General features: G+C 41.6%; 1 protein-coding gene across 2 annotated transcripts in view; it reads left to right on the top strand.

The window, feature by feature from the left end:
* The window catches only part of WBP1L (WW domain binding protein 1 like), a 108,306-nt gene extending 95,023 nt beyond the window's left edge, over nucleotides 1-13,283 (top strand). For both annotated transcript variants that reach the window (XM_073596140.1, XM_073596141.1), the window contains exons 3-4: nucleotides 5,909-6,070; nucleotides 10,369-13,283. In XM_073596140.1, coding sequence (XP_073452241.1) covers nucleotides 5,909-6,070; nucleotides 10,369-11,078 — 872 coding nt within the window. In that variant the 3' untranslated portion in view covers nucleotides 11,079-13,283. The remainder of the gene's footprint in view (nucleotides 1-5,908; nucleotides 6,071-10,368) is intronic.
* The last annotated feature ends 1,228 nt before the right edge of the window (nucleotides 13,284-14,511 follow it).

The raw sequence follows: 14,511 nt of genomic DNA, 5'->3' as shown, positions 1-14,511 counted from the left end.
TCTTGTGCACATCGCTGAATCCAGACGGAACTCGGGCAAAAATGGGGGGGGGGGGGGACTGCTGCACACTGACTGTTTTTTGCCTTCATGCATAGAATGCAATAGGGGGAAAAAACCTTCTGCCTTTACAACCACTTTAATGATGATTACTTATAGTAAAGGAATTAGCATACCAATCTAATATGCATATTAGATCATCTAATGTTATCAGGAATAAAGGGCACTGTATCAGCCCCAGTGTATGCTTCCTGGCTGCTGATAGACTGCATATTACAGCTGCACGATTCTGTTTAAAATGAGAATCATGATTTTTTTTTTTTTTTGCTTAAAATGAAGATCACAATTCTCGCGGCGTAACATCAGCTTTCACATTATACAAAAAATTGGGCTAACTTTACTGTTTAGTTTTTTTTTTTAATTCATTGAAATGTATTTTTTCCCAAAAAATTGCATTTGAAAGATCACTGCGCAAATACTGTGTGACATAAAATATTACAACAATCGCCATTTTATTCTCTAGGGTCTCTGCTAAAAAAAAAAAAAAAAAAAAAAATTTATATAATGTTTGGGGGTTTCAAGTAATGTTCTGGCAAAAAATACTAATTTTAACTTTGTAAGAAACAAGTGTCAGGAAAAGGTTTAGTTTTTAGTTGGTTAAGCTTTCCTCTTCTACAGACTGAAGTTCATTCCTTTGATCTAAGAAGGAAAAGTTACAATGTTTATAGTTTTCTAACAGCATGGACAATGTTGTGAAGAACTTGGCAGGCTGCCCGTTTTTTTTTTTTTTTTTTTTTCTTTTGACAGCTGAGTGAGCAGAGAACTTGCTACGCTTGTTACATGAATGAATCAGGAAATTCTGCATAGAGATCGTGATGGGGGTTGAATCGAGATCACAATGTTTTTTGTTTTTTTTTAACGATTAATCGTGCAGCTCTACTGCATATTGTGCAATGGCTGGTGAGATCAACTTGCTGGTCTGCCCCCTTGTACAACATGGCCACATTTCCATCAGAGTTGGAAAGAAATTGCAGTGTCTCCTTGGCTGAGAGTGAAAGTGACACTTGACTTTCAGCTTCCTATGACCTCGTTCTCCCTGGTATTGACAGACCTGCAATGATACAGTATGTGTTTTATATGAATTTAAAGGACATTTCTAAGCATAAAAATGCATAATAATTTTTAATGGTAAAAGTCTCACACTGTGCTTTCACGTGTGTGTGTGTGTGTGTGTGTGTGTGTTCAGTTTAGTTGGGTTTAGAGAAAATAGTTTTATGCATCCAGGGTCAGATTACTGTGAACATATTTAAACATATGTATAGAGAGAGTCTGCGCTCAGGTTCCGTACCTGTAAGCTGCTGGTACTAACATTTGTGATACCAAAATCAACCAACTAATAGGGAAAAAGTGCAATGGTAATCAAATCTAAACGCATGTTAACACGTGTGTAAAATGCATTGAAATACAGAAGAACTTGATTTGGGAATATTCCAGATCTTTTTTCCTGTGTTTATAACCTAAATGTAGGATGCTAGTTTTGAATGTAGCCTAGGTTCACATATATGCATTTTCCTGCGGTCTCACCATTTGAATGGGCTGCTTTACCTGCAGGAAATGCAGGAAAAAAGTCACTGACCTTTTTTTTTTTTTTTTTTTTTTTTTAAAATACGGCCACGTCCACGCCATGACAGTAGAAGTCTCTGCCCTTCCTCAACAATTTACACCAGCATAACTTTTACACTTTTCAACAATATCCACCCATCTATACCCTAAATCTGTGGTGATACACGTGATTCAGCCAGACTCTGTGTTCTGGGGCCCTGGGTATCAAAGCAGTACCTTCTATGGCTGAGTGGCTTTGGAGAGTTGCTCACATCCCAGAAATAGAAGAATTAAATCCACATATCACAGGATAAGATGACCAAATATATGCAGATGTGGGCTTGCTTGGATGTGTTTTGTGGAGACTAATTCATACTGAAATCTTTTGAGTGCCATCCCCTAATGACCTATCTAGTAGTTGAGAGCCGGTTAGATTCCCAGATCGGATTGCGTTGCGCTATAACTTGGGGATGGTACACTTATGTGTCTACACCTGAGTCAGCGAAAAAATTGCAGGATGGAATTTTCATGGAGCCTGGGTTTAAGGGGAAGACCACAGTGAGGTTCTTTATGGCTTTTAAAAAGCATGCAAATGCATGTTAGCGCACGTTTGTTTATCCACACCTAACGCACACTTTGCAGACCCTAAGACCACACCCAGATATGTAGCTGCATGGGTATGTAGTTTCAAATGCAAGATGTATGCCCACTATGGAATGTCCTCCACCCCCTGTAGACCATTTATATTACAAAATGAGTGCAGAGCATCATGGGTAAATCATTTTTACAGCTTTCTCTTGCAAAGGCATCATTGATAAAAAAAAAAAAAAAGCCGGGGATTTTTCAGGGGCCTGGAATTAACTTTTAGGGAACACCCCAGATATGGTACCATTGAGATCGTAACTTTCAGCCTTGTACATGCATTGGGAGCAGACTATTGACCATAGTTTCATGGTTTTTAGACCCTTAAAGGTTTCTAATCCTAGTGCAGGTCTACAGCTTACTGAGTATGTTGTAACATTTACTGAGGATGTTGTGTAATATCTCCATCAGTTTTTAAGCCCATATGCACACTAGGCATTTAGCATGTGTGTGGCTAATCCTGACAGTTTAGTTCGCCGGGAGGCACAGCTGCAGCATCCAGCCCCACTACCTGGAACCTTTCAAACTCTGACAGGCTGAACACTGTACTGAGTGGTGTTCAGAATTCTTGTGTTATTGTCATTTTGGCCCTGAACACGTAAGGCCCTAAAAGGGAGCACCACTTGGTAAAGTGCTTAGCCTCATCCAGCTGCAGCAGCCTTTAGTCTGTCATAGACTTTGACAGGCTGCAGGCAGTGGGTAATGGACAATGCAGCTGTGCTTTCCGGGTGCACTAAATGGTCAGGATTGGCCACACACAGGCTTAAAGTGGATGTAAACCCAATGTCATCCTTTCTAAACTACTGCCATAGGGGTTATCTATAAGGATATACACGCCTCCTGCAAGTATCTTTACCTGTCAAATGTCTCCCCTCTCTCTGTTATGAGACCCGAAAAACTGCAGATTCTGTGGGTGGGTCTGTTGTCTGGAGCCTGGTGGGTGGAGTCGTGATGTCAGTAGACTCCCCGCCCACCTCTACACTCCCCTTGTCAATATGCATTTTCTCCTGTGTATTTCTTACACTGAACTTCTGTTATGATCTCTAACATCCAGTGAAAAGACAGGAAAGTAACCACATGACTTCAGCATGCCAAATCATACTGAGGTGTGGAACAGCCAATCCTTGCAGAGCTGCTGAAGAAAGGAGTGGGGGAGGGAATTAAAAAATAATGCATGTCTTAGGCTAGTGCACGAGATATGTAAATAGTGTTGCCACCTTTTCTTCAAGCCAAACCCGAACACTTTAGCGGCACACAGCATTTTTTTTTTTTTTTTTTTACGGGGGAGCACTGTGGACTGTTGTATAAAATGGAACTCTGATGTAAGGGGGTTTCTGCTTACCAAAGCCCCCACTAACATCAGAATTCCCAGCATTCCCAATTAAATCAGGGTTCCCAAAGCTCCCCCTTACATCAGAGTCCACAGAGCACCCCTTACATCTGAGTCCCCCTTACCTTAGTGTACTCACTTGCTCAGGGGCAGGACAGAGAAGGGAAGGAGGGGGCCTATGTACTGGGTGGGTACTTTTGGTTAATGGTGAGCATAGGTGTGTGCAACCCGGGCAAGAAGGGGTAATCGCACTGGGTGAATAGGGTGTGCCCTGGCACGCCTAATTTGGGGGGTTGCAGCCCCATCTGAATAATGTGTCCAGGTTTCAGACAGTCTGAAACCTGGACACATGATTCAAAACCCGGACTGTACGGGCGAATCCCGGACAGGTGGCATCCCTATATGTAAATCACTTGTCACTCACAGCAAGGGGGGGGGATTTGACAAAGTTTTTCTCATTGTTTGTCCAGTTTTATCTCACTGAACAATAAAAGAGGATTGCTTAGAGATGGATTAACTCTGTGTGGCAAGACTGGGCTCAAATGATAGGAAATCTTATACTCTACATTATGACATAAAAATAAAAAAAAATTGGGTTTACATCCACTTAATGCCTAGTGTGCATGTGTCCTAAACCATAGCAGTCATTTCCTTATAGCTATACAGTATGTATGCAAAACAAAAGCCCGTATCTGTGTATAGAATAGAATTGTAAACAAGCTATATTTGCACATGCCATATGTGGCAAGGATTTTGTCTCTGGATTTTTTTTTTTTTTTTTTTAATGAAACTACAGATGGCCAGTAGGGGGAAATTCTGTAATTTAATCATGAAGACACTATGCTACAAGCATGCAAAAATATTATGGTTCCCTTTAATTACAGCTGATGTTGCATTAAGGCCCCTTTCACACTGGGGCGGTGGGGGCGTTGGCGGTACAACAGTGCTATTTTTAGCACTGCTGTACCGTCGTTCTTGCAGCGGTATTCGGCCGCTAGCGGTTCGGTTTTAACCCCCGCTGGCGGCCGAAAAAGGGTTAAATCCGCTCGTACAGCGCGGCTATAGCCGCGGTATTACCGCGTTATAGCCGCGCTGTCCCATTGATTTCAATGGGCAGGAGTGGTTTAGGAGCGGTGAATACACCGCTCCTTCCCCGCTTCAAAGAAGCGGCTCGCAGGACTTTTTTTACCGTCCTGCGAGCGCACCGCTTCAGTGTGAAAGCCCTCGGGCTTTCACACTGAACAAACAGCGGAGGCTGTTTAGGGGCGGATTTCAGGCGGTATTTTTAGCGCAATACCGCCTGAAAACCGCTCCAGTGTGAAAGGGGCCTAAAGGTTAGGGTTTAGGCACTTGCTTTATTGCAGAATTCTGCCTAAAAAGCAAAAGAAAAGGAGCAGCTCTGTACATCTATTCTAAGACTGACATATGTACATTGTATGCATTGCGTTGTCTCCTGGGCTGGCTTCCCTTAGGCCCGGTTCACACTTGTGCGATGCCAGACATCGCATGTAATTCGCAGCGCACTGCTGTTCATATTACATGCGATGTCTGTGCGGTGCGATATACAGATAGTTTTGCTGATATCGCACCGCATTCAGTCCAAACACGCACAGGACCCTTTTTTCTGTTCGGACCAGAATCAGATCGCATGTGTGTTCACACATATGCGATCTGATTCATGTCCGAACTGTCAGTTCGCAGTGCGATATGCAAGCTGTACTGGGGGTGTCGTTAACAATGTATTGACACTCCCCAGCGATTCGCATATGGCAGTGCGAACTGACATGCGAGTCGGTGCGATGCGGGAACCCACAGTGGATTCGCAGTGTTCTCGCATCGCACAAGTGTGAACCGGGCCTCAGGCCTGATTCACACCTATGCATTTTTAGTGCTTTTTGCATTTTGCAGATTTGCACTACAGTCCATTTAACATGATTTCCTGTGGAACACGTTCTGTAGTGCAAATCTGCAAAAAGCACTAAAAATACATAGGTGTGAATCAGGCCTTACATTGCTCTGTGCAGACCAGCTCAGGCTGGGAATACATACACACATACTGACAGCCATTCCAAAAACCATCTGTCCATCCAAGTCCAGCTGTCTGACTGTAGGTCATTCCAAGGCCAGATTCCTCCAAGTATTACTCTGCAGTATGGCAGATGCCAGGCTGGAAGACTACAGGGAAAGTGCCCAAAGACTTGAGTTTGTTTGTTAGAAACCCTTGGATCCAAAATACACTTATTTAGAAACGTGAACATCTTTGCGAAATAGAAGCTCTAAAAAATGTGCACAATACTTCTACTTCTTAATATTACTTGTTTTTATTTTCTCATACAGGGTTTTGGCTGGTGTGGACAATAATCATAATACTCAGCTGCTGTTGTGTTTGTCATCATCGGCGAGCCAAGCACCGTCTTCAGGCACAGCAACGGCAACACGAGATCAACCTCATAGCTTACCGCGAGGCGCACAGCTACTCTTCAGTGCCATTTTACTTCCGTATGTTACTGATCTATCTATTTATAGACCTGTTTGTATGCCAAGGGTCACCACCTGTCTAGGGTGTGGCTCCTGCTATGTCTGTTTATTTCTGAGGTCAAGTAGAAAGGTGGATGGGTGCATTTAGAGCAGCTCTGTACATTTCATCGAAGGATGTTTGCATAATAGATCACAAAACTGTGAGTGTTACTTACTTTACCCTGCCCCTATTTTTATTGCTGTAAAATTATTACACATATACTACATAGGTTATTTCTTGCAGTAGCTAGGTTGCTTCCATTAAATAAAAATCCATTCACAAAGGTTACACCACTTTATTTTGGTTCTGCAGAGTGACCTTGTCACTAAAGAGTCACTTATTTACAGTGACGGGCTGTAAAATATCAAAAGCTTTAAAGTGGTCATAAAGCCGTTTTTTTTCACCTTAATGCAAGGTGAAAAACCTTCTGTGCTGCAGCTCCCCCCTCCAGGCCCCCCTATTTTCTTACTTGAGCCTGATCTGATCCAGCGATGTGCATGAGTGCAGCAGCTCCATCTGCTGTAGATCTCCTCATTGAACAGATTAATAGCAGTAGGAGCCACTGGCACCTGCTGCTGTCAATCAAAAGCTGGGGGGCGGGGCCGGGACTTGCTATCAGTGTCAATGGATGCAGCAGCCAATGAAGAGGAGAGGGGTCTGGAGTGCCAGTGGGGGACCCCAGAGGGAGAGGATCGGGGCTGCTCTCTACAAAACCATTGCACGGAGCAGGTAAGTATAGGCATGTTTGTTGTTAAATCACTTCCTTCAACCCAGCGGGTTGACAGCTCAGGTCGGAGCCGCTGTACTAACAATGCGATGTTAGTACAGCGATCTCCCCTGCTGGGCTATTGTGTTCTGACAGGACGAAGGCCCCCTCTACCAGAACACTCCGGTCAGCGCTCTTAGTGATTGGCTGAGAGCGCTGATCAGGAACCGTTTGGCAGACCTTTTTCAGTCATGAGCCGTCAACAGAAGCTGGCTTCTGTGGGACTAGCTGCCATACACACGGGCTGTATGTTGAGTGGTTTCTATTGAACCAGCCTACGTTTGGCCCGTGGGTACTAGACTTTACTCACCTTTACAGTGGCCCATACCACCGCTTCACTGATTGATGGCACCGCCGGTATTCAATCCTTCTGGTGCACATAAGACCTATAACCTCCACATTATGCTGTGGTTTCTCATGCCAGCTCCACATCCAATAGTGAAATATGAGCTCATAAGAAGAGCCATTGGAACACAACAATTGAACCAAGGCGCTAAGCCTGTAAAGCCAATGTTCAACTTAATCACAATAGTCCTGCTGGCAGGAATTCCCACATGAGGATAGGAAAAAACAAACCGACACACAAAATCCAGCACAAGGACAGTGGGTGAGTGTTGGTGGCAATATCCTTATGGATTGAACTGCTTGACTGTGTTGGAGAATATTGAATTTAAGCCACTGCCATGTGATCCAGTGCCACATAAGTGCTCATCTGCATGCCCGATCCATGAGTGGACTGTAGTGATGGTTTTGGACATTTCTTGCAACTGGACATTCTGTTGCACTAATATATTACCATCACTACAGTGCACTCATGGTTCAGGCATGCAGGTGAGCACTTACGTGGCATTGGATCACGTGGCAGTGGCTCAAATTCAATATTGACCAACGCAGTAAGCAGTTCAATTCATAAGAATATTGCCACCAACACTCATTATATCCCCACTGCACTTGCGTTGGATTTTGTGTTTTGAGAAGAGCCACGGCATACGATAAGGGAGCTGGTGTTCCACAAACCCAGAAATGGGGAATAAAGAGCCTGGTTTTGTTTTTTTGTTTTTTTTCCTGCCTGGGCTTTGTGTATAGGTCACCCTATAATGCTAGGGTCACTTTCCCTAGCTTCTGCCTGGAAATAAATTGTGAGGTTCCTGTTGGGGAAGGCAGGAAAATGAAGACCTGGTAAAAGCAAACATGGTATTTTTGGACTTATTGGTTTACTAAATAGATTGTAGTGCAAACTTTTTTGAGGCATGCTGGCCTCTTATAACAAAAAGTCCGAGAAGTGATATCAGTTCTGTTCACATAGGCTACAGTTACACTAGTGTCATGCGTTACATTTATTAAAATGCAGGGGGAACTATTTGGGCAGTATAAACAAAGAAAACCACATGCTTCCCAGATCAAGTTCTCCTGCATCTGAATGTCTGTGTAGATGAATTCAGGATATCTAATCTGCCCCAGAACACAGAGTTATTTTCTATAAACTGTGCTAAACTGAATGCATCTAAATGCAGGAAAATCCACTGTCATATAAATTCATGTCAGGATTTTTTATCTTTTGTATTATAATGCTTTATGAACGTACTATATTATTATTTTTAAAATGATTACAGGCATGGCACTAAATACAAAAGTTCAGACCCCCTTCACTTTTTTCAGTTTTGTTATGTTGATTTTGATACTACGGTTTTCTAAATTCATTTTTAATTCTCATTAATCTACACTCAGTACTCCGTAATCACATTGGCATAAGTATTCAGACCTTTTGCAACAACACTTAAAATTTAGATCAGGTGCCTCCCATTTCTCTTGATCGTTGCTGAGCTGTTTCTACACCCTGATTGGAGGCCACTTGTGGTTAAATTAAAATTATATTGATTGGACATGATTTGGAAAGGCACACACCTCTCTACAAAAAGCCTCACAGCTGACAATGCATACTGTATCAGAACAAAAGCCATGAGCTCAAAGGAACTGCCTGCAGAGCTTAGAGACAGGATTATTGCAGGGCTCAGATCTGGGGAAGGCTACAAAAAATGTCTGCTGCACTGAAGGTTCCCAACACAGTGACCTCCATAATTCTCACATGGAAGAAGTTTGGCACAAATCCTTTGGAAAAGCTTGTCGCTTTATACCCCAAAACACTCAAGGCTGTAATTGCTGCCAAAGGGTCTGTAACAAAGTATTTAAAGGGTTACTAAACCCACAACAGTAAAATCTGTCTGTATATGCAGAATAGCATGCTTGTTATACTCACTGTAGAACTTAAGGGGTTAATCCTCTGCATTGTGTAAAAAGGCTCTTTTGATCCTGTATGGACAGGTCCTCCCCCTCCTGCAGGGTCACTCTTGGCAAGGCCAGATAAGACAGTGAGGGGTAGTACTGCTGCACATGCTCAGTTTGGGCCCTATTGCTGGAGAGAACATTTCCTAGTTTGAGCTGAGCTTTTCAAGTTGCATGGTATGATATCACACATTTGGGCCTGTATACAGATCCTAAATGACAACCCAGCCCCCCTCCTCCTTCATGCCCAGTAACTAAAAAAAGAACACAATGAGTGGCATGTCACAGCATGATTCATGGATGATCAGCCTCCCATAATGAGCATGAGCTCACAGGCTATAGTGGAAATCTCCTCCTTCCTAACACTCAACACTCAGCACTCAGGCAGACCCTGCAGTTTATCACGTGACCGTGGTATACAGATCAGCCAAAAAGGTGTATATAGTGGCAGAATTTGAATGTAAAATGATTTATAAGCTGTAGGCACTGGTCTGAATACTTAAAGCAGTAGTAAACCGCAGTAAAAAAAAAAATAAAAAAAAAAACTTCCCCTGCAAGGCATAAAGTGCTAATATGCGTCGCATACAAGCACCTTATGAGAGACTTGCCTTAAAACGAAGCCCTCCAACGACTCGCTAACAGGTCTTCTATCTTCACCCGGTCTTCCTTCCAGGTTCATGGCATCCAGCTACATGAGTGGCCGAGGGTACAATGAAGTCACTCCCACGCATGCGCGTGGGAGCCACAGTTTACAGCACGGCCTCTGAAGGTGCAGCACGGTATGCCAGAGTGCATGCGCTGGTGACATTACCGGCTGCATGCAGTGTGAATATCTCCTAAACAGTGCAAATTTAGGAGGTATTCACAGTACCTACAGGTCTTATTATAGGCTTACCTATAGGTACAAGTGGTAAAACTGCGTTTACTACTACTTTAAGTACATGTGGCATTTCTGGGTTTTTTTTTCCTTTTAATAAATTCAGACATTTCTAAAATTCTGTTTTCACTTTCTCATTATGGGGTACTGAGTGTAGAATAAAGAGAAACAAATTTTAAACAACTAGTATAGGGCTGCAACATAAAAGTGAAGGGGGTCTGAATACTTTATGAATGCACTATATATAGTTGTTTAGAAGTTTTCTATAGACACATATAAATGCATGTTTGCCATTGCCAATGTTAATGAGGTCTTACAAATATTTTTACTAATGGTTGTATTTGTCTTTGCAGGGTTTCTGCCAAACTATTTGCTACCTCCTTATGAAGAAGTGGTGAACAGACCTCCAACACCTCCTCCTCCATACACTGTCCTACATCAGCAGTGCGTTGCAGCATGTTCTAGTGCTGTAGCCATCGACCCCGTTAGGACCGGGCAGCATAGCCAAACAAGTTCTCCAGCTGCAGCAAGCTGTAGTGAACCACGACCTCCAAGTATTGTAGATTGTGAACCTTCAACAACGTGTTTAGAGAGAGTAGCATTCAAACCAAGCAGCCTTGAGTCTAACGATCCAACCAGTGGTGCAGAGTTGGACGAGATGGCAGATCAAGTGTCCTTCTTGGACAAGGAGTCAAAAGAATTCTTGAAGGACTATAGCTCTGAAAGCTTTGATCAGAGCGGTTTCTTTGATGGCAAAGACAAAACACCTGGCAGACACCGAAGATTTACCGGTGACTCGGGCATTGAAGTGTGCCTGTGCAGTCGGAGCCATCATGATGACTTTAAAGAACTTGACGATTTAATTGATGACACAGGTGAAAACTTCTGTGACAGCTGTACGTCATGTGACACTCGCCCCCACAGAGACGAAGAAGAAGGGATATTTGATCATGCAGAGGTCTCTCATGATCTGGATCATCCACGACAGCCTTTGAGCTTACTGAATACCATCAATGAACAAGACTCGCCAAATTCTCACAACAGCAGTAGCTCCCGTGGCTAAAGGATATTCCGTTCATGCTGAAAAGCATCAATGAATGATCCCATACCACATACCTATTTTTTTTTTTTCATTGTCCTGTACGTTAAACAAAAAAAAAAACCACAAAAAAACTGTTCAACCAAAGCTGGAGAGAAAACAACATAAGTACACACCCAACGCTTTAACGAATGCCTTTCCTAAACTGGGCTTTGGTATGGATGACTTTGGTGATGGAATAGTAGGACAATAAAAGCAAAAGCTGGAGCTTAATGCGTACAGGTGGAGGCTTCAGCATGCAAAATGTCCAGATTTTGTTGCATTTGTTTTATATGAACAAGATCTTTTCTCCTTGTTTCATTGCTCCTTTCCTATAGAAGATTTTTTTTTTATCAGAATACCAACATGTTGGATCTGATAGACTAAGAGCTACCTGGAAATGCTGAGATTAGATGGATGAGAGTGGAGCATTACTCTTGTCAACTGGAAGGACTTTGGCAAGAGAGAGAAATACAGAACATGCGCCAGTATTGTGATGGAAGGATGTGAACAAATAAAACCACAGGCTGGGGGGGTGGGGGGGTTTCAGTGTTTTTGTAGCATGGGGTATGTAAAGTGTTTGCCTTTACAGATTATAGGTGCAAGCAAACACTAACCCCAAAAGTTTTTCCACTACTAGTTGACATCCCAATGTTACATGGTGGAATTCAATAATTCACCTCAAGGGGGTGGGGGGAGTCTTGTGTATCGTTCTCACTATTTTAGAAAATGGGTAATTTTCTAGCCTTAAACATGTATAAGCTTTTTTCCCCCCTTTTCCCTTTTTTGTAACTAAAATGGGAAAATAGCAATTATATTGATTTCTGTTTATTCTTTGGTTTTTTTTGGTTTTTTTTGTATTTTTTTTTCGAATGGACATAATGAAAAATCCAATTGTGCAGCTGGTCTGCTCAGAACATACTGTAGTTGCCTCTCCTACCGCTGTTCAGAGGCCGCTGTAGCGCACATAGATTATTGCATGAGTTGGAAGTCACAAATGATCAGCAAGAGCTGTCCCAGGTGCTTACTTCCAGTGGACTTGGCACTAGTGGTATGACATGCAGTAGAACACCAGCTCCTCCATCCATTGTCCACAATGAGCACAGCTACTTTGTATGAGCAGTATTTTCATGTGTTATGTTGGAATCAATTCAGTTTCCGAAATTACCACTAAAAGAAAATGGATATGGTCACATGATTTTGCCTGTGGGAATGCATGCTTGTGTAAGTCTGTATTCCATACAGTATGCTTTGTGGTGGTAATGTTACTGCGGTTTTAATTTACAAGATTTTGTTTAATTTTTTTTTATTTTTTTAAACCAGTTGAACATTCCCTTGATTGAGACAAAAGGGTCAGGAATGGTCCTTTAATCTGCTAGAGATTATATACTTGTATTCAGATAGTGACTGTTCAACCCATATGTTACTGTTGACTGACGCTGACGTAAAGTGATTTTTAGGTTTTTAACTCGAATTCTCTGACTGAGACTCCTCTGTGCAGATAGGTAGTGATCTTTCCCTTACCCAGCTTGCAAGGATTTACCAGCATCAGGACCTGAAATTTCAGATTTGATCTGCCATCTGTAGATGAAAGCTGGTATCAGTGTGACTATAAAAACAAAAAACAGGGGGTCCCCTAGGCACTGTAAAGAACATGGGGTCCCTCTGCTGTCAGAAGGGTTATTTGAGGGTATTACATAGATGGGTCTCAGGCAATCAGGGGATTTCCATTGAAATTGGAAACCCTTTTAAGTGTGCCTTTCACTCTGGCCATTAGAGGGAGCTAGTTTGTAGGTTGAAGCACGTTTCCACAAATATATAGGGTGTCATTTCCTTAGAAATGAGCGAACGTGTGTCCACGCTATCATTTCACTACTTACTGGTGAATTGGTAGGCTTTATTGGCTCAGCCCCAAGATGGCTGCCTCACTGTGTGCATGTAATGAATACATTTTTAAGAAGGTTCAATGCTACCAAATCTACTCTTGAAGTGTACATTTTTTGAGCACTGACTGCTCTGTGCTTAGGGAATATTTTTTTTGTAAGATTTCATTTTGGTAAAATGCAAAAAAAATGTGCACTTCTGTTACAACAAAATATCTATGTGGCAACACGCATCGACATTGACAACTTTCTTGAACTGGATTTTGTCATTTTGTTGATTAATTAAAGGAAAATTTTGAGAATAAAATGCTGTGTGTCCACTGATTGTGCTTATTGACATCACATATTTGCATAGTTAAACTTTTTGTACTGGAGATCTTTTGCTGTAGATTTGCATATAGTTTTGACTCTCCTATATAACATTTAAATGCAAGTATATTCCTTTGAACACCTGTTGGTTTTACACACTTGACCTGCTCTAGAAAAGTGAAAGGTGGAATTTTATTGCCAAGTTTATTAAAGCAACCCTGTTGTTGCTAAGGCACAGGGATTGATGATGGCATACCTGTAAATTGGGTCACTATAAAATTGCCTTTCCTGCTGCTTTTTTCCTTGTCTAGTTTAAAGAATTGTATTGTAGGGGTAAAAGAAACTGAAAGTTTGCAATTTTTCAGAAATTTTGCCAAAAATCAGATTTTGACCCATATTTTGCCATTTTAGCAAAATTCACTGGATTCAGTATTCAAAAAATAAAGTTTGTTTTAACTGTGAATTGGGATTTGAATGGCTCTTGAGGGTTACAAAAGTTACTTTCAACTACTGTAATCCCACTGTTTTGCCCCCAAAAAATTTTTTTTACATTTATTTTACTCTTTTACAAAAAAAGACAGTGGAGAAAAAAGTAAATGTAACGCTTTTAAATATTCAAAAATGGAAAACTCAACTAAAACTACAACTAAACTACTCTAAATGCAGTATAAACACACCCTCTAAATAAAGTAAATCCTTTTTTTTTTTCTTTTTTTTTCCAAGCCCATGCATCAATAGTTCAGAGAAATGGCAAAATCAGTCATTTTGCACTAAAATGACCCCACTCATCCTTATCATTGTAAGGTAATTGCTTGCAGAACTATTTACCATTACTTTTTAATATATTTATAAAGGATATAGTGTCTGGGATTGAAAGTACAATTTCAGTGTTTGTAGATGACACCAAGCTATGCAGTGGAATAACGTCCTTACAGGATGTCTCCAACTTACAAGCCAACCTCAGTATATTGTTTAATTGGGCAACTATCTGGCAAATGAGGTTTAATGTTGATAAATGTAAAGTTATGCACTTGGGGCTAAGAATATGCACGCATCATACATACTAGGGGGGAGTACAACTGAGGGAATCAATGGTGGAGAAGCATCTGGGGGTTTTGGTAGATCATAGGCTCAATAATAGCATGCAATGCCAAGCTGTGGTTTACAAAGCCAGCAAAATCCTTTCTTGTATTAAGAGAGATATTATTTTGGTCCTGTAAAAATTA

This window comes from Aquarana catesbeiana, linkage group LG08, assembly GCF_042186555.1.
Source record: "Aquarana catesbeiana isolate 2022-GZ linkage group LG08, ASM4218655v1, whole genome shotgun sequence".
NCBI classification, from domain to species: domain Eukaryota; kingdom Metazoa; phylum Chordata; class Amphibia; order Anura; family Ranidae; genus Aquarana; species Aquarana catesbeiana.
The sequence above is the reverse complement of the archived record's forward strand: the minus strand, read 5'-3'. Positions and strand labels throughout refer to the sequence as shown.